This window comes from Trichomycterus rosablanca, chromosome 2 (genome assembly GCF_030014385.1).
Source record: "Trichomycterus rosablanca isolate fTriRos1 chromosome 2, fTriRos1.hap1, whole genome shotgun sequence".
NCBI classification, from domain to species: Eukaryota; Metazoa; Chordata; class Actinopteri; order Siluriformes; family Trichomycteridae; genus Trichomycterus; species Trichomycterus rosablanca.
This window is the reverse complement of record NC_085989.1, coordinates 49,179,676-49,207,468: the sequence shown is the minus strand read 5'-3', so window position 1 is coordinate 49,207,468 and position 27,793 is coordinate 49,179,676. Positions and strand designations below refer to the sequence as shown.

General features: G+C 36.3%; 2 protein-coding genes across 2 annotated transcripts; both read left to right on the top strand.

The window, feature by feature from the left end:
- The first annotated feature begins 835 nt into the window (after window positions 1–835).
- Window positions 836–10,401, top strand: LOC134334711 (NLR family CARD domain-containing protein 3-like). The gene is made up of 4 exons (XM_063017146.1): window positions 836–918; window positions 7,753–7,852; window positions 8,181–9,035; window positions 10,317–10,401. Exons 2-3 carry the CDS (start codon window positions 7,827–7,829, stop codon window positions 8,980–8,982), a joined length of 828 nt encoding a protein of 275 aa, XP_062873216.1. The 5' UTR covers window positions 836–918; window positions 7,753–7,826; the 3' UTR covers window positions 8,983–9,035; window positions 10,317–10,401.
- Window positions 10,119–26,353, top strand: LOC134301986 (ribonuclease inhibitor-like). The gene is made up of 11 exons (XM_062986940.1): window positions 10,119–10,129; window positions 10,317–10,490; window positions 11,025–11,198; window positions 11,820–11,993; window positions 12,624–12,797; window positions 13,318–13,491; window positions 14,029–14,202; window positions 14,737–14,910; window positions 15,422–15,595; window positions 24,068–24,220; window positions 24,932–26,353. Exons 1-10 carry the CDS (start codon window positions 10,119–10,121, stop codon window positions 24,177–24,179), a joined length of 1,515 nt encoding a protein of 504 aa, XP_062843010.1. The 3' UTR covers window positions 24,180–24,220; window positions 24,932–26,353.
- Window positions 26,354–27,793: the final 1,440 nt, after the last annotated feature.

Here is a 27,793-nt window from a genome sequence, read left to right as displayed (position 1 = left end):
ACGTTACCAAGACTGAGTGATGATGTTTAGTTTGAGTTACAGTTAAAGCATTCAGTTAACTTTATTATGCAATATGGGTAATGTTGATAATTCTAATCTTAATGCATAGTAATGATATATTTTATGTAAGGTAATTGGCTAAAGTAATGCACTAAGCTAACCTTAAAGTAAATGGGGAGATATATTTAATATGATTTGGGATGTCTAAGTCTTAGAAAAGTTACCTTTAAGGTAAAGGGGGAGGTGATGTGGTATATTGAGCTTATGGGCTTTCTGTAGTTTTATATGTTCTATGTGATATGCGCATGTCCAGAGGAGACGCGCCAGAAGACGAGCCCCGGTTGGCATGTTGTAATATTGTTTATGCAAGTGCTTCAGTAAATGTGGTTAAATGCGTGCAGCCGTCTCGTCATTAATACACCACAGGAACAATGGTGTCTGTGCAGAAGTTTATGTAATCAGTGATGCATTCTGTCATTTTGTTAATGTCCTCGCCAGCTGATTCACTTAAGACTCCCCAGTCCGTGGTCTCAAAGCAGACCTGCAGAGCCTCCTCTGCCTCTGGTGACGACTTCCTAATTGTTTTATTTGTTTTCTTTTCATATCGGTTTAGTAATATATTATTATTAATATTATTATTATTATTTTTTTTTTTTTCATTACAACACTTGGGGGTAGTGTTGGTTAAAAGTGTCACTTCCCATTTCACTCTCCAGCTCAGTAGGTGGTGATAATGCACCTTCAGCTGGCCCCGCCATCCACCATAAACCTTAACGCAGCACCGACACCATTTTGTGAAGCGTCTGTATAAAAGCTGCAGCTTCTGGCGCACATACAGAAACAGTGACATTAAAGTTCCTCTAGGACAGACCTGGGCATTGTACGGCCCGCGAGACATCCCCAACCGGCCCGCACGAGGTTCGTGGCAATTAAAAATTAGACGTAAATAAATGTACATCACACATGCAATATAACAGGATTAATTTTGGCGAGAGCGCTGTGTCTTTAAATATCCGTAAGTTTCGATTTGCGTGTGCGCGAGTGTATCAGCTTCACTGTAATGCGAACAGAACTGAGTGTGACTGACGGTGGAGTTTTTAACAAGACATGAACTTCTGAATTGTTTATTTACTGAAGTCAGATGTAACGCTGGTTAAGGATCAGAATTTAGGCTCTAAATCGCTGTTACGGTACTAAACAGAAATACAAGAACATGAACGATGCGGAGCGTCACACCTGAAGCTTCTCTAACTAAACTGCTTTATAAATACTAAACTAAGACTGTTTTATAAAGTTTAACACATCCAGAGCTGAAGCAGTCAGGACCAGCTCTGTGATTTTAAACATAATATTAAACAATAACAAAAAACTGAAAAACAAATGAGGTAATTCGACTCAAAACAAAATAATGTAAAGTTTAAAAACCTGCACATTTTGTTCACATTTGTTTTTGCATTTGTTTGTTTAAATAGTGAAATAATGTTGATGTTTTTACTCTGCCTACTTCAAATTTTCTAAATGTAACATCAAACATTAACAGCTTATTAGAACTGTACAATTTACTGCTTTTCATAAAGAGTGGGCAGTCGTAGCCTAGTGGTTAAGGTACTGGACTAGTAATCCGAAGGTTGCTGGTTCAAGCCCCACCACTGCCAGGTTGCTGCTGTTGGGTTCTTGAGCAAGGCCCTTAACCCTCAATTGCTCAGACTGTATACTGTAACTGTACTGTAAATCGCTTTGGATAAAGGCGTCTGCTAAATGCTGTAAATGTAAATAAAAAGATAAAATTAATTAATGTTGAGCAGAATTAAGTTCACCTTATTGGTCCGGCCCTCCACAACAGTCCGAGTTTCTTATGTGGCCCTTTGGAAAATTTAATTGCCCACCCCTGCTCTACATGAAGTTGTGAATAAAGGTGAGAGCTACACATGAGAACATTTATCTGAGTAGAATGTGGATGTGTTTTATAGATGGTGTGTAAATCTACAGCAGAAGGACTTTGTACTACATGGATTGTGAAACTTTAGCTGTAGATTAGATTTTTTATAACATTTATCTAGATATTTATACTCTACAACTTCTCATCAACTGCTGTTTAAATATAATAGACCCAAATGATCTAAGATTCTGTCTGTTTCAGTCTGGTACTTTATTACATTTTACTAGGACTGGCTCGATACTACTTTATTATGTCCGATACCGTCATTTCTCCTCTCAAACAACTAAGCAGTAATAATACACGCCTCAATGCACCATGGTTAAACTAGCTATCTAAATAACAATATGCTAAAGGAATAAATACAGAACCTACAACATTACACTGATGCTAAACTGCTGTTTTTATTTTCACTTTTACACACAGAACATTTAGCAGCATTTTTGGCTTGTTTAACAGCACTGTACAAACATTTAAAATACAATGTAAAGTGCAACTTTATCTGTATTTAACAAATAAATAATCATTTCAATATAAAATTCTACATCTGTCAACTCTTAGGTCTACACCTTAAAGAGACAGCGAAAAAATTATAAAATAATTTGAATAAAAATGAAACAATTAAATAATAAAAAATTAACAAATGTATCTATCTTGTCCCAGCTTGGAGATCTCTCACACCCTCAATGATTAATCCATTAGTGTTATGAAATAAAAACAAACTACACCGGGTTAAATCATCTAAAAGGGCGGCACAGTGGCTAAGTGGGTAGCGATGTTGCCTCACAGCAAGGTGGTACTGGGTTTGATCCCCAGGTGGGGTGGTCCGGGTCCTTTCTGTGTGCAGTTTGCATGCTCTCCTTTTATCTGCGTGAGTTTCCCCCGGGTGCTCTGTTTTTCTCCCACAGTCCGAAGCTGTGCAAGTGAGGTGAATTGAAGATACTAAATTGTGTTTGATATAACCTTGTGTACTGATGAATCTTGTGTAATGAGTAACTACCGTTCCTGTCATGAATGTAACCAAAGTGTAAAACATGACGTTAAAATCCTGATAAACAATTAATAATCTAAAAACGGGACAGAACTTTAACAGAAAATCTCAACTCTGCTTCAATTCTAATTGGTCGACCGCGTTCCAATTGTAGACACTTTGGACGATGCTGTTAAACAGTGTGTTTAGATGTGGCAGTAGTAGATGATTTAAAAAAAAATGCTAGATCAGTGTGTTTTAATTTCTGAATGGCCTTATTTACATTAAGTGTTATTTACATTAAGTGTTATTTACATTAAGTGTTATTTACATTTAGTGTTATTTATGTTTTTTACGTTATTTACGTTTAGTGTTATTTACACTGTGTTATTTACGTTTAGTGTCATTTACACTAAGTGTTATTTATGTTTAGTGTTATTTACATTGTGTTATTTACGTTTAGTGTAATTTACGTTTAGTGTTATTTACAATGTTATTTACACTGTGTTATTTTAAGTGTTATTTACACTAAGTGTTATTTACGTTTAGTGTCATTTACACTGTTATTTACACTAAGTGTTATTTACGTTTAGTGTTATTTACACTGTTATTTACACTGTTATTTACACTGTGTTATTTTAAGTGTTATTTACACTGTTATTTACGTTTAGTGTTATTTACACTGTTATTTACACTGTTATTTACGTTTAGTGTTATTTACACTGTTATTTACACTAAGTGTTATTTTAAGTGTTATTTTAAGTGTTATTTTAAGTGTTATTTTAAGTGTTATTTTAAGTGTTATTTTAAGTGTTATTTACACTAAGTGTTATTTACACTAAGTGTTATTTACACTAAGTGTTATTTACACTAAGTGTTATTTACGTTTAGTGTTATTTACACTGTTATTTACACTGTTATTTTAAGTGTTATTTACACTGTTATTTACGTTTAGTGTTATTTACACTGTTATTTACACTGTGTTATTTACGTTTAGTGTTATTTACACTGTTATTTACACTAAGTGTTATTTTAAGTGTTATTTTAAGTGTTATTTTAAGTGTTATTTTAAGTGTTATTTTAAGTGTTATTTTAAGTGTTATTTTAAGTGTTATTTTAAGTGTTATTTTAAGTGTTATTTACACTAAGTGTTATTTACACTAAGTGTTATTTACGTTTAGTGTTATTTACACTGTTATTTACACTGTGTTATTTTAAGTGTTATTTACACTGTTATTTACGTTTAGTGTCATTTACACTGTGTTATTTACACTAAGTGTTATTTATAGGGGTGGGTTTATAAAATCGATTTTTCGATTCGAATCGATCTTTATTTGAACGATCCGATATCGATTCATATAAACGCGAGATCGATCTTTTAAATACACCCCTTTTTACAGTGTACACGGAAATCTGTTACTATGGTTACCCCCTTTAATTTCGCGTGACCAACCACTGTTTTTTCATGCAACGAGATTTGACCTGCACATCAGTTCAGCATGGCAGAAGCTCAAGTTATGACTGGTTCACACTACACGATTTTTGCACTGATTTTCGCTCGGCGGCGGGTTGATGCTGGATTCGGGAGGAACTCGGTGTCGCTCTGCGATCAAAACTCTGCTCTCAATCAATGTGTGAAACGGCGAGGGGAAACACAGGGGAGAGGTTGTAAACAGGTGTGGTTCAGGAGCATAATATAGTTTATTTTAGAATACATCAGCACACGAGTTTTACAGTATTTCTGACCTGATCGTTCTCTGCAAAACAAAATATTTATTAACCTCCAACTCACTATAGAACAAGCCATGCTGCTCGTGTTGCCAAATCCACTCAGATTCATTTATTTCATCAGCGAACAAACTTTGATCGCTCGCTGCTTGTTGATGTGCATGTTTGGACGGGGTATCATTAAACCTTTCATCACTTCTCACGTGTGTTTTCGTGACAAAACGTAGTTTTGGAGACCAGAGAAGCTCGCCTGTGATTCCCCCTGGTGATAGATGGTGTAGTGTAAAACCCCCCATCGCCGATCAGTCGTGTAGTGTGAACATTACAGCGACCAGGTGTTAATCAGAAAGTCGTGTAGTGTAAACTTGGCATAAGCTGTTCAACAGCCAGGTGTTTGTTTACATTACATTTACAATGTTGTAGCGTGTCAGACATAAAATAATAATAAAAAATGAATGTTGCTGTTTTCTGTTTTGGATTAATTATTTATGTAAACAAAATACACAAATATTTTTAATAATGAGTGTTCTTTGTACAATTATCACATTCGTTCTCTGAACATCTTTACATATTTAAACAAAACCTGTTAATGTAACTCAAATATGCCTAACTGTGTTGAATCGAAATCGATCGGAAATCGAATCGTATCGGGACCTTGTGAATCGAATCGATCCAGGAAATTAGTGGCTATACCCAGCCCTAGTTATTTATGTTTAGTGTTATTTACACCAAGTGTTATTTACATTAAGTGTTATTTACGTTTAGTGTGATTTACATTAAGTGTTATTTACGTTTAGTGTTATTTACACTGTGTTCTTTATGTTTAGTGTTATTTACACTGTGTTATTTACGTTTAGTGTGATTTACACTTATTTACGTTTAGTGTTATTTACACATTGTTATTAACGTTTAATGTTATTAACATTTAGTGTTATTAACGTTTAGTGTTATTTACATTTAGTGTTATTTACGTTTAGTGTTACTTACGTTTAGTGTTACTTACGTTTAGTGTTTTTTACGTTGTGTTATTTACATTTAGTGTTATTTACGTTTAGTGTTATTTACGTTTAGTGTTATTTACACTAAGTGTTATTCATGTTTAGTGTTATTTACACCAAGTGTTATTTACATTAAGTGTTATTTACGTTTAGTGTGATTTACACTGTTATTTATGTTTAGTGTTATTTACACTAATTGTTATTTACACTGTGTTATTTACATTTAGTGTTATTTACGTTTAGTGTTATTTACGTTTAGTGTTTTTTACATTGTGTTATTTACGTTTAGTGTTAATTACGTTTAGTGTTTTTTACGTTTAGTGTTATTTACGTTTAGTGTTATTTACGTTAAGTGTTATTTATGTTTAGTGTTATTTACACTGTGTTATTTATTTTACATTTACATTTTCAGCATTTAGCAGACGCTTTTATCCCAAGCGACTTACACAGTGAGTTGAACACGATGAGCAATTGAGGGTTAAGGGCCTTGCTCAGGGACCCAACAGTGGCAACCTTGTGTTTACTAGTCCAGTACCTTAACCACTGAACTATCACTGGCCCTTTATGTTTAGTGTTATTTACATTAAGTGTTATTTACCTTTAGTGTTATTTACACTGTGTTATTTACGTTTAGTGTTATTTACACAGTGTTATTTATGTTTAGTGTTATTTACCCAAAGTGTTATTTACATTGTGTTATTTATGTTTAGTGTTATTTTCACAGTGTTATTTATTTACACTGTTATTTACATTGTGTTATTTACGTTTAGTGTTATTTACACAGTGTTATTTACAGTGTTATTTATGTTTAGTGTTATTTACATTAAGTGTTATTTACGTTTAGAGTTATATGTTGTGTTATTTACACTGTGTTATTTATGTTTAGTGTTATTTACACCAAGTGTTATTTACATTGTTATTTACGTTTAGTGTTATTTACAGTGTTATTTATGTTTAGTGTTATTTACCCAAAGTGTTATTTACATTGTGTTATTTACGTTTAGTGTTATTTACACTGTGTTAATTACGTTTACGTTATTTACACTAATTGTTTTTTATTTTACATTTACATTTTTAGCATTTAGCAGACGCTTTTATCCAAAGCGACTTACACAGTGAGTTGAACACGATGAGCAATTGAGGGTTAAGGGCCTTGCTCAGGGACCCAACAGTGGCAACCTTGTGTTTACTAGTCCAGTACCTTAACCACTGAACTATCACTGGCCCTTTATGTTTAGTGTTATTTACATTAAGTGTTATTTACCCAAAGTGTTATTTACATTGTGTTATTTACGTTTAGTGTTATTTACACTGTTATTTACGTTTAGTGTTATTTACAGTGTTATTTATGTTTAGTGTTATTTACAATTATTTATGTTTAGTGTTATTTACACTGTGTAATGTACATTTAGTGTTATTTACAATAAGTGTTATGTACGTTTAGTATTATTTATGTTTAGTGTTATTTACATTAAGTGATATTTACACCGTGTTATTTACGTTTAGTGTTATTTACACTGTTATTTATGTTAAGTGTTATTTACACTAAATGTTATTTACATTGAGTGTTATTTACATTAAGCAACAGTATTGGATTGGATTACACGTTTTTTTCCTTCCGAGATCCAATCTAGTGATTTTGGCCAATATCGGACCGATACAGAGTTAATTGTACCGATACGGTAGAATAAATTTTGCATAGTTCTTTTTCGGATCTGGTAGGTCATGTCTCAGATCCTAGAATCAGGTCACTGGAATTTAAGGTGCGTGTGTGTGTGTGTGCGTGTGTGTGGTTTGAGGAGAGTAAATTATCGCTTGTTGTCTGTGAAAGTTTTGGGGTTCCGGAGTGAAGGATGCTATATTTGCATGCACAATGGAGGAAGCAGATTGGGGGTCTGTTACTCTTGTACCAGTTGGTGAACTTACCCTGGTCTCCCCAGAGTGGTTGTGTTCCTTATGATGTTTATTAATCATTCACCAGTGTAAATGTAGAATATTTTTCTTACAGGGTTCATCACTCTTAAAATACACCTAAAATTAGATCGAGAAGTGAAGATTAATGTGATCATGTACAAACTTCACTATCACATTTTAATGCATCTTTCCTTCCTTCTAAAAAGAACCGACTCTACAGGACTCTGCTGTGTGTCCAGGATTACTGACCTCTCTATTCATACTCTACTAACATTTAAAGATGGAGATCCCACATTTAAAAAAGCGGTGAGTTACAGAGCATCATCATCAATATCAATTTTAAAGTGTTTTAGATTCTCTTGGTGTGAAAGGTAGAATTTAATTCATGACAGTCTATTAAATGATACATGAAAACTACCAGGCAGCATTTAGCATATTATGATGATGCTAGATTCTGGTAGTAAATAATAATATTCCAATTGTAATTAAATGTACATTTATTGAATTTTAGACAGTAAATGTAAATCATTTAAGTCTTGCCAGGTGTGCCCAAACTTTTGCAAGCAGCTGTATCATAGAGCAAAAATGAAGCCTTAAAAAATATAAAGTGTTCTTTTATGTCACCATATAACAGGTCTGATTCTGCATCTGCTGGAACTGAACTCCAGAAAAACTTGAAACTGCATTTATTACAGAAGTTTCAGTGTTTGAATGATGTGATATCAAACCACAAAAACCCAACATTACTGAATGAGATCTACACAGAACTCTACATCACAGAGGGAGACACTGGAGACGTCAATAATGAACATGAGGTGAGACAGATCGAGGCAGCATCCAGGAGATCAATAACAAAGGAAACACCAATCAACTGTAACGACATCTTTAAACCTTTATCTGAAGAAGACAAACCCATCAGAACTGTACTGACAAAGGGAGTCGCTGGTATTGGAAAAACTGTCTCTGTACAGAAGTTCATTCTGGACTGGGCTGAAGGAAAAACAAACCAGGATCTTCACTTTATATTTCCACTTCCTTTCAGAGAGCTGAATTTAATGAAGGACCAAAAACTGAGTCTGATGGATCTTCTCAGCTTCAGTTTTAAGGAGATGAAAGAAACTGAAATGTCCAGCTTGCAGAAAGTTCTGTTTATTTTTGATGGTTTGGATGAGTGTCGTTTCTCTCTAGATTTTCTGAACACAGACAGATTGTGTGATGTAACTGAATCAGCATCAGTGAATGTGCTGCTGATGAACCTGATTAATGGGAATCTGCTTCCATCTGCTCTCATCTGGATAACCTCCCGACCCGGAGCTGCTGATCAGATCCCCTCTGAGTGTGTAGATCGAGTGACGGAGGTACGAGGGTTCAATAACCCACAGAAGCAGGAGTACGATGAATTTGTTCTGAAGAAATATTGCACAGAAAGAAACTAGAATCAGGTTATTCTGAATCTCCTTCCTGTAGTTGCAGCCTCCAGAAAAGCTGAGTAAGTAAACACTTATTATCTGTTTTACACTGTTACAATATAAAAATTGTAGAAACTAAAAGTTCAAACACAGATGTATCATACATCTATTTACACTTGCTGAGCATATTATTAGGTACACCTATCGTTGTGGGTATGTACAATTGGTTGCAGCTCGTCTGCTCTTCGGGCGGCACGGTGGCTAAGTGGGTAGCACTGTTACCTCAAAGCAAGAAGGTCCTGGGTTCGATCCCCAGGTGGGGCGGTCCGGGTCCTTTCTGTGGGTCCTTTCTGTGTGAAGTTTGCATGTTCTCCCCATGAGTGGGTTTTCTCCCACAGTCCAAAGACATACAAGTGAGGTGAATTGGAGACACTAAATTGTCCATGACTGTGTTTTGATATAACCTTGTGTACTGATGAATCTTGTGTAATGAGTAACTACCGTTTACCAAATGTAACCAAAGTGTAAAACATGACGGTAAAATTCTAATAAACAAACAAACATCTGTTGTTCTGTTCACTCTCTTGTACCCAATTTTCCCTCTTTCTAGTCATATTTGTATTTTTGCGTATTTGAATGAAAAAGTATTTGCTCATTTTGCCATTAAATCAACGAGGTAAACAAATTCAGTTGCTAATTGGGTTGATTTGCACTAGCCACACCCAAGCACGATCACTGCCAGACCTGTTGGATCTGAAAATCACATAAATAGAACCTGTCTGGTAATGTGAAGCAGATTAGAGGGTCTTAACAAGCTATTAAGGTTGCTGTGTTTTGTAGCTTCATTTATTCTATCATTTAATTTATTAATGTCATTTAATAATACTTTTCTTTAAAAATCCCTGAAATCTGTGATGAAAAAAAGAGGTCCATGAAATTAAGCACATTTCCCCGTGAAATTTAGTGGGGCTCTACATTTAGGCCTCACACTGACCTCAGTTCAGTGCATTAAGGTGGTGAGACGAGTCCTTATGTATAAAAAAGTGTTAATAATGCTCATTAAATTGTTAGTTAAATATGAAAGTTTGTGTATTTAGTCCTTATTTTTAAGAATCCTGATGGCCTGTGGGAAGAAGTTGTTCTTAAGGTGGTTGGTGTGCACCATGATGCTCATGTAGCATTTGCGGAATATAAATGAATGAATTGTGTATTTTAAATAAAAACATTTTTTAATTTAAATTTTTGATGACGTGGACTAAGTCTAAGATGAAGCACTTACTATGAAATAATGAATGAATGATTAAGTAAATAAATGAATGAATAAACAGAGAGTGATGAGTGTATCATTGTTCTCTCTGTAGGTTGAGGGATTGTGGTGTATCAGATGAAGGTTGTTCTGCTCTGGCTTCAGCTCTGAGGTCAAACCCCTCACACCTGAGAGATCTGGATCTGTCTAATAATAAACTAGAAGATTTAGGAGTGCAGTGTCTCTCTGCTGGACTGGAGAATCCTCACTGTAAACTGGAGACACTGGGGTAAGATCATCTCTCTGAGATTCACACATGATCTGCTCCTCAGTAGGAAATATTCTCTAATAGTGAGACACACCACAGTAACACATGCACACATACACACCTTAATAAACAATAACTGTGTGGCAGCAATATTAGCATCAAAGCTCTGAATTTGATCCTACCAGCCATTACAGAAGCTGAATAATCAAACCCTAACTGCACATCAGCAGTGTTATTAATAATATCATGTCTTACCTGGAATTATTGTTCTGCTGTGTCTCTAATGAAGCTTCCAATGAGCGATGATAAATCCAGTCTGTCCTGTGAGCATCTAAATACAATAAAATGTTGTACAACACGTTTACATACAATATAAAGTACAAATTACCAGGGAATGAATGAATGAATAAATTGGTCAAGTGTTCTAAATTGAGCTCTGTGTTGTGGTGGATCAGGAGTGAATGAATGAATAATAACCAGTGAATCATAAATAAATGAATGAATTGTGTGAGCTGAACTGAGAGAGTGAAGAGTTTATCATTGTTCTCTCTGCAGGTTGGTTGATTGTGGTGTATCAGATGAAGGTTGTGCTGCTCTGGCTTCAGCTCTGAGATCAAACCCCTCACACCTGAGAGATCTAAATCTTTCTAATAATAAACTAGGAGATTTAGGAGTGCAGTGTCTCTCTGCTGGACTGGAGAATCCTTACTGTAAACTGGAGATACTGGAGTAAGATCATCTCTCCGGGATTCACACATGATCTACTCATCATTAAGAAATATTCTGTAATAGTGAGACACACCACAGTAACACATGCACACAGGTCCCCACAGTGTTTTGGTCCCCACGCTCGAGTATGCAAATGGACCGTGGTCACAGTATAAAATGTATTAAACACACACACACACACACACACACACATACACACCTTAATAAACACTAACTGTGTGGCAGCAATATTAGCATCAAAGCTCTGAACTTGATTCTACCTGCCATTACAGGAGCTGAATAATCAAACCCTAACTGCACATCAGCAGTGTTATTAATAATCTCATGTCTTACCTGGAATTATTGTTCTGCTGTGTCTCTAATGAAGCTCGTAATGAGGGATGATCAATCCAATCTGTCCTGTGAGCATCTAAATACAATTAAATTCTTGTACAACACCACGTTTTTATACAATGTAAAGTACATATGACCAGGAAATGAATGAATGAATTGGTCAAGTGTTCTAAATTGAGCTCTGTGTTGTGGTGGATCAGGAGTGAATGAATGAATAATAACCAGTGAATCATAAATAAATAAATTAATAAACAGAGGGTGAAGAGTTTATCATTGTTCTCTCTGCAGGTTGGTTGATTGTGGTGTATCAGATGACGGTTGTGCTGCTCTGGCTTCAGCTCTGAGATCAAACCCCTCACACCTGAGAGCTCTAAATCTGTCTAATAATAAACTAGGAGATTTAGGAGTGCAGTGTCTCTCTGCTGGACTGGAGAATCCTCACTGTAAACTGGAGACACTGGGGTAAGATCATCTCTGAGATTCACACATGATCTGCTCCTCAGTAAGAAATATTCTGTAATAGTGAGACACACCACAGTAACACATGCACACAGGTCCCCACAGTGTTTTGGTCCCCATGCTTGAGTATTCAAATGGACTGTGGTCACAGTATAAAATGTATTAAAAACAAACAAACACACACACACACACACACACCTTAATAAACACTAACAGTGTGGCAGCAATATTAGCATCAAAGCTCTGAACTTGATTCTACCTGCTATTACAGGAGCTGAATAATCAAACCCTAACTGCACATCAGCAGTGTTATTAATAATATCATGTCTTACCTGGAATTATTGTTCTGCTGTGTCTCTAATGAAGCTCCTAATGAGTGGTGATGAATCTACTCTGTCCTGTGAGCATCTAAATACAATTAAATTCTTGTGCAACACATTTACATACAATATAAAGTACAAATTACCAGGAAATGAATGAATGAATGAATTGGTCAAGTGTTCTAAATTGAGCTCTGTGTTGTGGTGGATCAGGAGTGAATGAATGAATAATAACCAGTGAATAATAAATGAATAAATGAACTGTGTGAGCTGAACTGAGAGAGTGAAGAGTTTATCATTGTTCTTTCTGCAGGTTGTGTGATTGTGATGTATCATATGACGGTTGTGCTGCTCTGGCTTCTGCTCTGAGATCAAACCCCTCACACCTGAGAGAGCTAAATCTGTCTAATAATAAACTAGAAGATTTAGGAGTGCAGTGTCTCTCTGCTGGACTGGAGAATCCTCACTGTAAACTGGAGATACTGGGGTAAGATCATTTTTCTGAGATTCACACATGATCTGCTCCTCGGTAATAAATATTCTGTAATAGTGAGACTTACCACAGTAACACATGCACACAGGTCCCCACAGTGTTTTGGTCCCTACGCTCAAGTATGCAAATGGACTGTGGTCACAGTATAAAATGTATTAAACACACACACACACCCCTACACACCTTAATTAACACTAACAGTGTGGCAGTAATGTTGGCTACAAAGCTCTGAACTTGATTCTACCTGCTATTACAGGAGCTGAATAATCAAACCCTAACTGCAACCTTCATCAATTAAATTCTTGCACAACACGTTTACATACAACAACATACAATATAAAGTTCAAATTACTAGGGAATGAATGAATGAACTGGTCAAGTGTTCTAAATTGAGCTCTGTATTGTGGTGGATCAGGAGTGAATGATAAATAATAACCAGTGAATAATAAATAAATGAATGAACTGTGTGAGCTGAACTGAGAGAGTGAAGAGTTTATCATTGTTCTCTCTGCAGGTTGGGTGATTGTGGTGTATCATATGAAGGTTGTGCTGCTCTGGCTTCAGCTCTGAGATCAAACCCCTCACACCTGAGAGCTCTAAATCTGTCTAATAATAAACTAGAAGATTTAGGAGTGCAGTGTCTCTCTGCTGGACTGGAGAATCCTCACTGTAAACTGGAGACACTGGGGTAAGATCATCTCTCTGAGATTCACACATGATCTGCTCCTCAGTAGGAAATATTCTGTAATAGTGAGACACACCACAGTAACACATGCACACATACACACCTTAATAAACACTATCTGTGTGGCAGCAATATTGGCATCAAAGCTCTGAATTTGATCCTACCAGCCATTACAGGAGCTGAATAATCAAACATTAACTGCACATCAGCAGTGTTATTAATAATCTCATGTCTTACCTGGAATTATTCTTCTGCTGTGTCTCTAATGAAGCTCCTAATGAGGGATGATCAATCCAATCTGTCCTGTGAGCATCTAAATACAATTAAATTCTTGTACAACATGTTTTTACATACAATATAAAGTACAAATTACCAGGAAATGAATGAATGAATGAATTGGTCAAGTGTTCTAAATTGAGCTCTGTGTTGTGGTGGATCAGGAGTGAATGAATGAATAACAACCAGTGAATCATAAATGAATAAATGAACTGTGTGAGCTGAATTGAGAGAGTGAAGAGTTTATCATTGTTCTCTCTGTAGGTTGTATGGTTGTGGTGTATCATATGAAGGTTGTGCTGCTCTGGCTTCAGCTCTGAGATCAAACCCCTCACACCTGAGAGAACTGGATCTGTCTCATAATAAACTAGGAGATTTAGGAGTGCAGTGTCTCTCTGCTGGACTGGAGAATCCTCACTGTAAACTGGAGACACTGGGGTAAGATCATCTCTCTGAGATTCACACATGATCTGCTCCTCAGTAAGAAATATTCTCTAATAGTGAGACACACCACAGTAACACATGCACACATACACACCTTAATAAACAATAACTGTGTGGCAGCAATATTGGCATCAAAGCTCTGAATTTGATCCTACCAGCCATTACAGGAGCTGAATAATCAAACCCTACCTGCACATCAGCAGTGTTATTAATAATATCATGTCTTACCTGGAATTATTGTTCTGCTGTGTCTCTAATGAAGCTCCTAATGAGGGATGATAAATCCAATCTGTCCTGTGAGCATCTAAATACAATTAAATTCTTGTACAACATGTTTTTACATACAATATAAAGTACAAATTACCAGGAAATGAATAAATGAATGAATTGGTCAAGTGTTCTAAATTGAGCTCTGTGTTGTGGATCAGGAAAGAATGAATTAATATTAACCAGTGAATAATAAATAACTGAATGAACTGTGTGAGCTGAACTGAGAGAGTGAAGAGTTTATCATTGTTCTTTCTGCAGGTTGTGTGATTGTGATGTATCATATGACGGTTGTGCTGCTCTGGCTTCAGCTCTGAGATCAAACCCCTCACACCTAAGAGGTCTAAATCTTTCTAATAATAAACTAGGAGATTTAGGAGTGCAGTGTCTCTCTGCTGGGCTGGAGAATCCTCACTGTAAACTGGAGACACTGGGGTAAGATCATCTCTCTGAGATTCACACATGATCTGCTCCTCAGTAAGAAATATTCTCTAATAGTGAGACTTACCACAGTAACACATGCACACAGGTCCCCACAGTGTTTTGGTCCCTACGCTTGAGTATTCAAATGGACTGTGGTCACAGTATAAAATGTATTAAACACACACACACACACACCCCTACACACTAACAGTGTGGCAGTAATGTTAGCTACAAAGCTCTGAACTTGATTCTACCTGCTATTACAGGAGCTGAATAATCAAACCCTAACTGCAACCTTCATCAATTAAATTCTTGCACAACAACACGTTTACATACAACAACATACAATATAAAGTACAAATTACTAGGAGATGAATGAATTGGTAAAGTGTTCTAAATTGAGCTCTGTATTGTGGTGGATCAGGAGTGAATGATAAATAATAACCAGTGAATCATAAATAAATGAATGAACTGTGTGAGCTGAACTGAGAGAGTGAAGAGTTTATCATTGTTCTCTCTGCAGGTTGGGTGATTGTGGTGTATCATATGAAGGTTGTGCTGCTCTGGCTTCAGCTCTGAGATCAAACCCCTCACACCTGAGAGATCTGGATCTGTCTCATAATAAACTAGGAGATTTAGGAGTGCAGTGTCTCTCTGCTGTACTGGAGAATCATCACTGTAAACTGGAGAAACTGAGGTAAGATCATCTAAACATTTTATAGAAAACTATTTAAAATTTTTTGTCTTGAGCTGCATTTTGTGGAGCTAATTTTGCTCACATAAATAACGACCGCATAAATGAACAAAAGATTTAATTCCACACTTGTTTGTATAGAAGAATTTATTTTGTATATAATAATAATAATAATAATAATAATAATAATAATAATAATTAATAATAATAATAATGTTTTCATCAGAATAAAAGCAGATACTCAAAATCTAATCCCATATCAGCATATCATTAATCTCCACACTGTTTACTGGTTTTGACACCAGTGTCTTCAATAAAAATGACTTTATTTATGAACTTATTGATCCAGACATGCAGGAAGAAGTGGATGTGACAGTGATTCATTAAAAACACACAATTCAGCAAAAGTACATTCACAAATCATGTAAATTTATTGTATCAACTAAATTAATACCAACTGTAGGGGTAAAAACCTGCTTTTCAGGTGCGGCGATGGTTTACTCGTGCCATGTCGTTATTTTCACAATCATCCACTTGTAACACACGTTTAGAGTTTTAAAAAATAAACCAAACTTTAATTCCACATTTTCCACAGTTACAATTATTAAATAAATGCTGGAAAGAAGAAAACCACGTACTTCTACACCTTAAGGCTTCCCATTTTTCTTTTTCTTTTTCACCGCACTTCCTACCCACACCCTCAGAGAGAAGCGTATCTCTTAAAGAAACATTTGTCACCCTACTACCACTCTGGAGTCGCCTATCGCACCAGCGTGATCTAACCACTTGGCTGGTTTAAATCATCAGACATAAACCATTAACTCATGTTGAAAATGCTGCTTTGAAGGCTGAATTGGTTTTGTTTAGACGTCGATACACCAAGTAGAAACAAAGTTAAAAATAATAAAGAATACATTAAAAAAAATCACATTCACACATGTGTAAATGTGCACATCATGGGATGAGTCTGCTGTTTCATTTATATAAAAAAAAAAATCATCTTTTAATCACAAAAATAAAAGTTTGAATGTGAATTTATTTGTATAGTTTGAATGAATATATTTATTTAGTTTCACAACCATGACTTAATTTTTGAAGAACACATGTCTGTTTCTTGTACCTTGAAATGATTGATTCTGTTTTGTCAGGATCATCCTTAAATTAGCTTTGGTGCTTTGTCTCAAATTGGCAGCGCACACCTGAGGTGCGACAGACAACACTTTCACAACACATGGCGCACACACAGCCCGGCCTTTTTGTTAAATAAATCCATACAAATCTGTCCAGTCTTGTTGAATTGAACAAACATCCACTTTTGCGCATTTAGCAGCCATGCACCCACCCAGCCCATCTGTCAATTTTTAAAACCCAGTGTGGTCCTTGAGCCGAAAAGTGTGCCCACCCCTGCCCTGTGCCATATGCTCACTTTTGATTAACCTTAACAACCATAAATTACTCCACCTTAATCACCTCTGTCACCTCCACCTATGGCTAGTTAAGGTTAAGTAATTTAAGCTATTTAAGGTTAATCATGGTGTTGAGTCAGCTTTCAATTTTGTGTGAACTTAGTACAGCATGGCTGCTAAATGCGCAAAAGTGGATGTTTGTTCAATTCAACAAGACTGGACAGATTTGTATGGATTTATTTAACAAAAAGGCCGGGCTGTGTGTGCGCCATGTGTTGTGAAAGTGTTGTCTGTCTGCTCTCTGCCAATTTGAGACAAAGCACCAAAGCTAATTTAAGGATGATCCTGACAAAACGGAATCAATCATTTCAAAGTACAAGAAACAGACATGTGTTCTTCAAAAATTAAGTCATGGTAAAAGTTCACCTCATATACACCACAAATGGATCATCTTTGCAGAGAAAGTCAGGGACAGTGAGCGCACAGTCTCATACATAGCAACAGTTTGTGTTGTATGACTGATGTATTCCATGGCACACTTAGTACTTCATCTTCAATTTATGTTTTTGTAATCAGCACAGAGTACAAAAAAGGTTGCCGACCCCTGATCTACAATAAACTTAATTACTACACAAACTGCAAGTTATATTAATCACAATCTGAATGTATTAAACCAATAGCCAAAAACCTAAACTACTAGTAAATCAACATAAATTACAAGTTTCATCAGTTTTACCAGTTTCACCAGTAATAACACATACGCACACACACACACGCACCTTAACAAACACTAACAGTGTGGCAGCAATGTGAGCTACAAATTATTGTGCAACATTAGAAACAACACGTCTACATACAATCTAAAGTACACATTTATGTAGAGTAAAGGAGAGATTTGCATTTAATTATTTTATTATATAATTAATAGCTTTACGAGGCACCACCAACATTTGGTTGTTTGGTTAGACTAAATTGTTGGAAAAACCTCATTCATAACATATCAGTCCCTTTCTGTCAGGGTAAGTTAATGCTGGACAATAATTCGATATCGATATATATCGCAATAGAAAATGTTTCAATAACGGTGATATGATTTTTAAACAAATTCGATCGATATGCTTACGTAAGTGCATGATGACATGCGCCACAGTTACTGCTCTGATTACACTACCAACAGCACGGTGGACATTAGCGGCTAAATGAGTTCAACAGCTGTGAGTGAACGAGCATCCACAGTCAATCTGCGACCAGCCGTTCCAGGGGAAAAAAGTCTCTGTGACTCTGAAAGTCTCCGGTGCACCAACAGACACACATTAAACCCATATCTAATCATATCTATATATCTAAACCAATCAGAGATAGTGAAGGGCGGGACCAGCGTCATTACCGGCGGGCATTACACAGAGAAATATCCTGGTGGAGTGTGTAGAATATGTGTGAGCACCTGTGCTGCTGTTATAGATGTTCGTTTTAATGTAAAAACATCAATCAAATATCGGTGATAAGAAGACGTGACGTGTTTGTCTCAGTTGTTGTTTTCTTTAGTTTATTGACGTGAGAAGAGTTTTGCGCTTCGCTTTCACCGCGACTCTCGACGTAAATAACCGATTTGCTCAGCGCTCGACTGGAGAGATAAAACATCATTAAAGTTCCATTATACACACAAACATCTGTGTGAAATAGCCATAAAATCCAGTCTAACAGCTCCACATGTATCTGTGTTTAACTGGATTTACTTCAGGTGTGGTGTTTATATTTCACGTTAAATGTTGTTTGTTCTGTCCAGGTTACTTTTACCACGTCATATCACACAATTCATCTTTTTTTAAGGCACTTTAAAAATATCAGCGGCAAACTGACTCAAAATGTAATAATGTCATGTCATGTAGCCTATGTCAATAATATGCGTCTCGTTACTGCATTAACCACATGTAATATTATTATCATTAAATGAGATGTGCAGTTTGAAGCCCTTAAAACACTTGCACTTTTAATGTAGATTTTCTTTTTATTTTATTTATCTTGAGTTTAAATTTCAGCTCAGTGAAGCACTTTAAACACCAACACTTTTTCAGTAAGTTACCTTTGTGTAGAATTGTGCTTCAAATAAAGAACTTTATGTTGACCAGATTGTTAGTTAATCAATATCAATCAAAGTCAGTATTAAAAAAAAGTGAACCTGTAAAACGCAATGCGGTTGAAAATTTGGGTGCACCTAAATATGTGCTGGTGCACCTAAGAAAAAAAGTTAGGCACACCAGTGCAAAAAGTTAGTCTAGAGCCCTGAGTGTTGCCAGATTGGGCGGTTTTCCTCTAAATTAGGCGGTTTTTTTTGTTTGTTTTTTTCACTTCCATTTAAAAGAAAATATTCAGTTTTAAGAAGCTTCAGCACTGTGGAAGGCTGTTAAAAGTAAAGTCCATTTTCAATGCTGATTTGGCTTAATAGTGTTGGTCAGTTTATTATATTGTTGAAAGAAAATTAAAATTAGTTTTCCATGCATTCACGCTAGCATGTTCTGGGGTTCAAATGAGTCTCATCAGTACACACGTTTGCAGTCAAATGATAAAGTATTGCAAAGGAATATCTTTGAAATTCTTCCTCATAAGGTTAAGGTTATAGGCTATATTTTAGTTTTTTACTTGTCAGGGAAAATGAGAAAAAATAAAAAGCTTATTATGCTAGGCTTGATGTAATTCTACATGGCACTCACTTCCTGTATAGGTAAATGAGTGAGTGACCAAAACACTACTAGATCCACAGCAACTTGCCACAAAAAAATAGACAGACAGTTTCTGTGCCACCCCTGTGTGAGCAGTGGTCTCAGTCTGGCCACCCCTATGAAAATTGTCTGGCTCCGCCACTGTCCACAGTTGAAAAAAGAAGCAGATGAAATAGCTGATAAGAGATGAAGGATGAAGTAGTAATGATAGAAGTATAAATCTGTAGGCGAACTATTAAGTGAAATTAGCGTATGATTGAATGGTAGGTGGAAACCAGAGATTTAGAGGCTGGTTGAAGCGTATGCTATCAATTATTAGTAGAAACTAATTAAACAGGGTAGCGAAGCTAACAATTCACCCTGAGCACCTGAAAAACATGTACCTGTCTGCTGAAGGAAAACTGCAGGGAAGGGTCCGGAGCCGAATCACCTCAACGTCGGTCAGTTTCTCTGTTTAGGCCCTGATCCATGGAGAAATAGCTGTCTGCCAACAGAACTTCTCCCAGGCGCCGTGACACAGCAACTGTTGGTTCAAAGGTGTTTAAATTGGACTGAAGTGCTTCCCTTTTCTTGTCTCCAGAGATATCCAGACACGGATCACTGGTCAGCAAGTTTATTGCAATTCAATGAAGAGTTGAATTCTCTCTGAGCAGCCAAATGGGCAGTGGTAGCTTAGTGGTTAAGATGCTGGACTAGTAATCATATGGTTGCCGGTTCAAGCCTCACCACCACCACTGTTGGGCTCTTGAGCAAGGTCCTTAACCCTCAATTGCTCAAACTGTATTTAGTCATAATTGTAAGTTGCTTTAGATAAAAGTAATGTAAATTACTGTGTAAGAAAATGTAAGAAATGTAATGTAAGAATGTAAGAAAATGTAAATTAATAGGAACTTTACTAAAGTTTACTAAAGTTCAGACACAGACAATTTACATCAAATCTAAACTTGCGAAACACGAACACTGAACTACTGAATCAAATGAGTCGGCACGTTCGACTTAACTCTTTAACTCTTCTGAGTTAGCTGCATTGTAGAACCATGTGCTGAACTCCATTTTCCTCCGTTGTTCTCACATGGTCTGCTTTTCTGCTCTGTCTTTGTCTTTCTGGTAACTCCACTGCTCTCCAAAGGCCTCGCTGCCTTTTTTTTTAACTTAACTCCAGGGGCCTGGACAGCCAATGGGATTTAAACTCCAATTAAGATCATGTGACACGAAGGTTTCTGCCCACCATGCAATTTAACCACTTGTGTTCAGTAGGTGATGCTAAAACCTTAGTTTTGACGAAACATTCTAATTTGCTTTAATTTAGAATTTTGGTATAAGTTTGTAAAACCTTGGTAAAACTTAACTCTTAATATCACTTAAACAATAAACCAAAATCTAAATAACCATACATGGATTACACAAGTCTAACATACAGAAATCGTCACATATGTGATTAAAGCATGCAGTACAAATGACCTTTTATCCTTGTATACAGCAGTGTTATGATTCAGCAAACATGATTCTTAACACTATATTTTTGGTTTCAAACATTATTTAAAAAAAATAAGAACGATACATAGAAAGTATAATTATGTGGGTAAATATGTCTGAAGCAAATTCATAGACAGTACAACCATAGTGATCTTTGATTGAATTAACTTGGCTTAGTTCTTTTTCCAGTGCTTCCTCAGGTCATGGGAATTCCAGATGTGTGTGTTTTAGTTAAGACAAACAAATTGTCTTGGCATCTTTAGAGCTTTTTTGAGTTTTGAAAGCCCACACCAGGGATTCCATAGTGAAGGACACATAATTTACGTACAAAATGTCTGATTCATGCCTGGCATCTCCAAAAGTTGTAAACGGAAATCCCAGGAGGGAAAAGCAAAATGGGTCAGAGTTGTGACACTCGTGTGGCCTCTAGAGTCGTAAAATAAGGTGTTCCGAGGGGAAAGCATTTAGACTCTTCCTTTGGGGTCGTAAAAATAAGTAAAGATAAACAGAAGGCCATAGGAAGAAACAGAAAACTGAAGAGAACAATAAAATATTGCCTGGATCCATTTTTTAGCAGTGTTCCGCTACATTTACAACATAAATAAAGTATATAATCTACAACCCCTGGCAAAAATTATGGAATCACCACTCTTGGAAGATGTTCTTTCAATTGTTTAATTTTGTAGAAAAAAAATAAATCACAGACATGCCACAAAACTATCATTTCTCAAACTGTCAACCCTCTGGCATTAAGAAACAATAAAAAAAGAAACAAATATAATAGTTGTGGTCAGTCACAATTGCTTTTTTTTAGATCAAGTAGAGGAAAAAAATATGGAATCACTCAAATCTGAGGAAAAAATTATGGAATCATTAGAAAACACTGCACCATTATTACTTTGTTGCACCACCTCTGGCTTTTATAATGGTTTAAACTCTCTGAGGCATGGAGTTAACTAATGACAAACAGTATTCTTCATCAATCTGCCTTCAACTGTCTCTTATTGCTGTTGCCAGATCAGCTTTGCAGGTTGGAACCTTGTCATTGACCATTTTCTTCAATTTCCACCAGAGATTTTCAAATGGATTGAGATCCAGACTATTTGCAGGCCATGCCATTGACATTATATGTTTTCTTGAAGGAAAGTTTTCACGTCCTTTGCCCTATGGCAAGATGCATTATCATCTTGAAAAATGAAGTCATCACCAAACATCCTTTCAACTGATGGAATAAGAAAAGCGTCCAAAATTTCAATGTGGACTTTGGCATTTATTGAAGACCATCTCCCCTGTGCCTTTACCCGACATGCAGGCCCATATCATCAACAACTGTGGAAATTAACATGTTTTCTTTAGGCAGTTATCTTCATAAATTTCATTGGACAGACACCAAACAAAAGTTCCAGCATCATCACCTTGCCCAATGCAGATTCGCGATTCATCACTGAAGATCACTTTTATCCAGTCACCCACAGTCCACGATTGCTTTTCTTTAGCCTACTTTAACCTTGTTCTTTTCTTTTTAGGTGTTAATGATGGCTTTTGTTTGGCTTTTCTGTATGTAAATCCCATTTCTTTTAGGTGATTTCTTACAGTTCAGTCACAGACATTGACTCCACTTTCCGGCCACTTGTTTCTCATTTGTTTTGTTGTGCATTTTCTGTTTTCAAGACATATTGCTTTAAGTTTTCTATCTTGATGCTTTGATGTCTTCTTTGGTCTACCAGTATGCTTCCCTTTTACAACCTTCCCATTTTGTTTGTACTTGGTCCAGATTTTAAACACAGCTTACTGGGAACAACCAACATCTTTTGCGACATTCCACAATGATTTATCTTCTTGAAGGAGTTTTATAATCTTCTCATTTGTTTCAACTGACATATCTTGTGTTGGAACCATGATTCATGACAATCTGCTTTGTGCAACAGCTCTCCGAGGTGTAAGCACTCTTTTTAAACTGAAGAATAATTAACAAATCTAATCTGCTGCAGATGTTTTGTTTTTAAACTGCTAATTACAGAGTGATTCCATAATTTTTTCCTCAGATTTGAGTGATTCCATATTTTTTTCCTCTACTTGATCTAAAAAAAGCAATTGTGACTGACCACAACTATTATATTTGTTTCTTTTTTTTATTGTTTCTTAATGCCAGAAGGTTGACATTTTGAAAAATGATAGTTTTGTGGCATGTCTGATTTTTTTTTTTTTTTTTTTTTTTTTTACAAAATTAAACAATTGACAGAACCACTTCCAAGAGTGGTGATTCCATAATTTTTGCCAGGGGTTGTATAAGTGACAGGTGATGATTGCACATACAAAAAGAAAAACATCACACATGATTTACATCATAATAATTGTTACTGAATGTGTACATGGTGAACGTGTGTGCATCAGTTGCATTGTATGAAGTCCAAAACCCAGTTCTAGCTGGTCTTGACCAGTTTCTATGTTCTAGCTAAGAAATTTATTTTAATGGTGGAATCTTCCACTGTCCTACAAGGTCACCACCATTAGTATAAACAGATGTATTTTATCAGTTGTCACATACACTGAGCCTCTGTGTGAGACTGTTTGTGCTATCTCTTCTCTGCAGAGAAGATTAAAACTCTTTTCTTACTCACAATCCAGTCTGAGGTTTTTTATTAAGGTTTTTTTTTTTTTTTTTCCCCATCACAGAGTGTGTGTGTGTGTGTGTGTGTGTGTGTGTGTGTGTGTGTGTGTGTGTGTGTGTGTGTGTGTGTGTGTGTGTGTGTGTGTGTGTGTGTGTGTGTGTTGATGTTTATGTAGCATTTGCATGAAATGAATGAATGAATTATTGTGTGTTCTGAGTTGATGAACTGAGAGTGAAAAGTTTATCATTGTTCTCTCTGCAGGTTGAAACATTGTGGTGTATCAGATGAAGGTTGTGCTGCTTTGGCTTCAGCTCTGAGATCAAACCCCTCACACTTGAGAGATCTGGATCTGTCTAATAATAGTAATCTATGAGATTCAGGAGAAAATCATCACTGTAAACTGAAGATACTGGGGTAAGATCATCTCTCTGAGATTCACACATGATCTGCTACTTTTGTGTTCTAGCATGAATGTGTCTCTAAGCATAAAGCTGGACTATGGAACATGTGGAGGAGCTCCAGTGACCTTTTCCCCTTTTTGTCCAAATTTGTGGTCAGTCTTTTGACATTTTGAGGTTAGACTACTGCAGTTTCCTGCTGGTCGGTCTTTTAATGTTGATCATCAGACCTCCACATCTAATTCAAACTGCAGCCACACTCCTGATTATTCATCTACCCAAGCAGTGCCACATCTTTCCTACTGCTGCACTGTTTCTTATAGCTGCCTGCATTAAATTATACAGCATGATGCTTTCCTACAAAGCCAAAAATAAACCAACTTTGCCTTAAGCATTTATCACCCACATCCTGTACCTCATAACTTTTAAATCACAAGTCTGGCTTGTCTTTCACTTTTCAGGACTAAAAAAAGCCAGACATCAAGGAGTTTATTTATTGTTTTAATAAAACACTGTGTTAAAACTCTAACTTTCCTAAAACTCTAACTAAAAAATCTAATTTTGGCTGTTGGGTGCATAATAGTACTCAGCTTTCCTGTGGCCATCATGACGTGGTGCCAGCAGCTGTCTAGGTGGAGCAATAATTGATTTATACACTATTTTCTGTTAGCATGATCATGAAATTCAAACGAGTTAATGCTAATTCAGTTGTTTATTATACTTCCAGATTGCCACCACTTTATGAAAGATGAAGACTGAGATAAAACAAAACCTTTCCTCAGTGGTTATAGTGGAGACTACTTACCATCTTTTTGAAAGCTTGATGTCAAAGGGTGTCGGAGTGCAAACAAGTCACAAAACGACTCAGACTTGAAACATTGATCAGTTTCATTGATTGATTCAGGATGGAATTATTTGTTAATAAACCCACAGGATTCAAATGATTAGATTGTTGAAGGATGACTATAAAACCAGTCAGAGCTTTTAAATTCAGTTTAGGTGGAATGTATGTGTATACAACCCAAAATCAGAAAATGTTGAGACAGTATGGGAAATGCAAATAATGGTACAAAAGCAGCATCCAGGAAAGGCTGAGAGTCTTTGATGAGCAAAGAATTTCAGTGCATAAAGGCCAAGGAATCAAGCTTAAGCTGAACGCTTGTGATCTTCCATCCCTCAGACAGCATCAAGAACCTCCACTCAACAATAGTTGAGAGAACCACATGGGTGAGGGATTATTTTGGCAAACCTTTATCAAGCTCTACAATAAAGAGTTACTGCACAAATGGTAATTAAAACTTTACAGTGCAAAAAAGGAGCCTTATGTTAACCATGTCCAGAAGCGGCGTCGACCTCTCTGGGCTCTGAGCCATCTAGGACGGACCATCACACAGTGGAAATGTGTATTGTGGTCAGGTGAATCAGCATTAAGCATTTTGGAAAAAACACATTACAAAGGCGTGGCTGTGGCAGAAGAGGGTACAGGTACTGGACTGGCCTGCCTGCAGTCCTGATCTGTCCCCAATAGAGAATGTGTGGAGAATTTTGAAAGGAAAAATGCGACAATGACGACCCCATACAGTTGCACGTCTTAAGACGTGTTTGCAGTAAGAATGAGACAAAATAAAAGCTGAAACACCAAATCACTTGCTCTCCTCGGTGCCAAAACCTTTTTTAAGTGGTGAAAAGGAACGGCAACATTACAAAGTGGTAAATTCTTTACTGTCCCAACTTTTTTGGAATGTGTTGCAGGCCTGAAATGCAGGAATGGATGTTTATTAATAATTATTAATTAATTAGTTAGTTCCGACCTTACAAATATGATTGGTTGAGAAGCGTTCTAACCGTGCTGATATTTGTGATAACAGCACAGCCTTTCCACACCACAACTGTATTACTCCGCTGACCCGTTGCCAGTATGTTATCACAGCCGTGATGTTATTTGTGATAACACAGTCCCTCTCGTGTTCTATTGCTTAAATGAAATGGAGTTGAGCAGATAAAACATGAATTATCTCAGGTTCATCCTGTCTGCCATCAAATTGTAGTGTGATATACTGTTGGGCCCCTGAGCAAGGCCCGAAACCCTCAATTACTTTACTGAGATTTGTATTCAGTCATAATTGTAATAAAAGTTTCTTTGTATAAATATTTGCTAAATAACATTAATGTGCTTGTAGCTTACATTTAGTTAACGTGACCTGTCCCTTAAAGAAGACACTCATTAAGGCTCTTGACTGAACTCTACCCAGGTGATAAAATGAAGTTAAATAAATAGTCTCATTATTTGTACTTTGTTTATAAGAACCAATCCTAACCCATCTACTATAATTCTATCTTTATTTACTCACATCATAGCATATTAGTGATGTGATGACCTTTTAAATCTCAGAAACCTAAGTACAGATTTTAACAAATTAAAAATGTCATTTGGCGCTACTTTTAGACAATGTCAGGTCCCAAGATCTGTAAAAGCAATACCCTATATATGCAAAGTACTGTAGGAAATAAAAAGATGCAAGTGCAAAAGCTTAGTGAACATTTTATTTGGGACGTTGCAGTTAATAGTGCCATAGTCCTTGAGGGGTATAAGGCATTTATACCTGACAACACTGTAGCTCCTGTTAAGCAATTGGTTGGTCCAAATGGTTTTAAAGGGGAAAATCCAGCTTTGAAATGGCCTAATAAAGGTGCTGATTTTAACCCTGTTGATAGTATGTGGATGAAGTGGAATATGTAACTAAAAAGTGAAGTCTTCTACAATAATTTGGCAGCAATTACATTTTCTTTGATGCATTTCTACAAGCTTGCATTTGATTCAGGCAATTTATCCAACTATCCAATTTTCTCAAGCTTCATCAGATTGGATAGTGAGTCTGTAAACTGCTAACTTCAGGTCTCTCAACAGATTGTTTGATGGGGTTTAGGTCTGAGCTTTGGCTTGAAAGAACATTCTTGAATATTTTACAAAATACATCATCATCATCATCATTATTAATAATAATCTGTAAAATACTGGATATCTTTTTGTAATTTTTGTACTTTAAATAAAGATTTAACAAACCATTTAACAAAACTACTCACCTGAAAAATACACATATAATTATTAATAGATCCAATCAACTGGAACTGTTACAAACCTGCCTGGGTGAGGACCCAGTTTTGTTTCGGCCCCACACGTGTTGCAGAGGGTTGTAGGAGAGGCAAAAAAACCAACAATCTGGGAGCTCTTTAAAACTACCATCAGATGTCACCCCCATGACAACAGATTATTTGAAAGGCTTGTCAGGATTAACCACAAATCTAAGTGCCTAAAGTTTGCTAAATGCTGCTGTTTTATGGCCAGATCTAACAAAAATTGAGCTTTTGGCAACTTTTTGGCACTTAATGTGTGTCACACATACAGTGTATCACAAAAGTGAGTACACCCCTCACATTTCTGCAGATATTTAAGTATATCTTTTCATGGGACAACACTGACAAAATGACACTTTGACACAATGAAAAGTAGTCTGTGTGCAGCTTATATAACAGTGTAAATTTATTCTTCCCTCAAAATAACTCAATATACAGCCATTAATGTCTAAAC

Coding starts and splice junctions, on each gene's coding strand:
- LOC134301986 (XM_062986940.1), top strand. Junction 11,199..11,819: donor TGTAAACTGGAGATACTGGA/GTAAGATCATCT, acceptor TTCTCTCTGCAG/GTTGGTTGATTGTGGTGTAT. Junction 11,994..12,623: donor TGTAAACTGGAGACACTGGG/GTAAGATCATCT, acceptor TTCTTTCTGCAG/GTTGTGTGATTGTGATGTAT.
- LOC134334711 (XM_063017146.1), top strand. CDS start 7,827: ATGGAGATCCCACATTTAAAAAAGCG. Junction 7,853..8,180: donor ATCCCACATTTAAAAAAGCG/GTGAGTTACAGA, acceptor ACCATATAACAG/GTCTGATTCTGCATCTGCTG.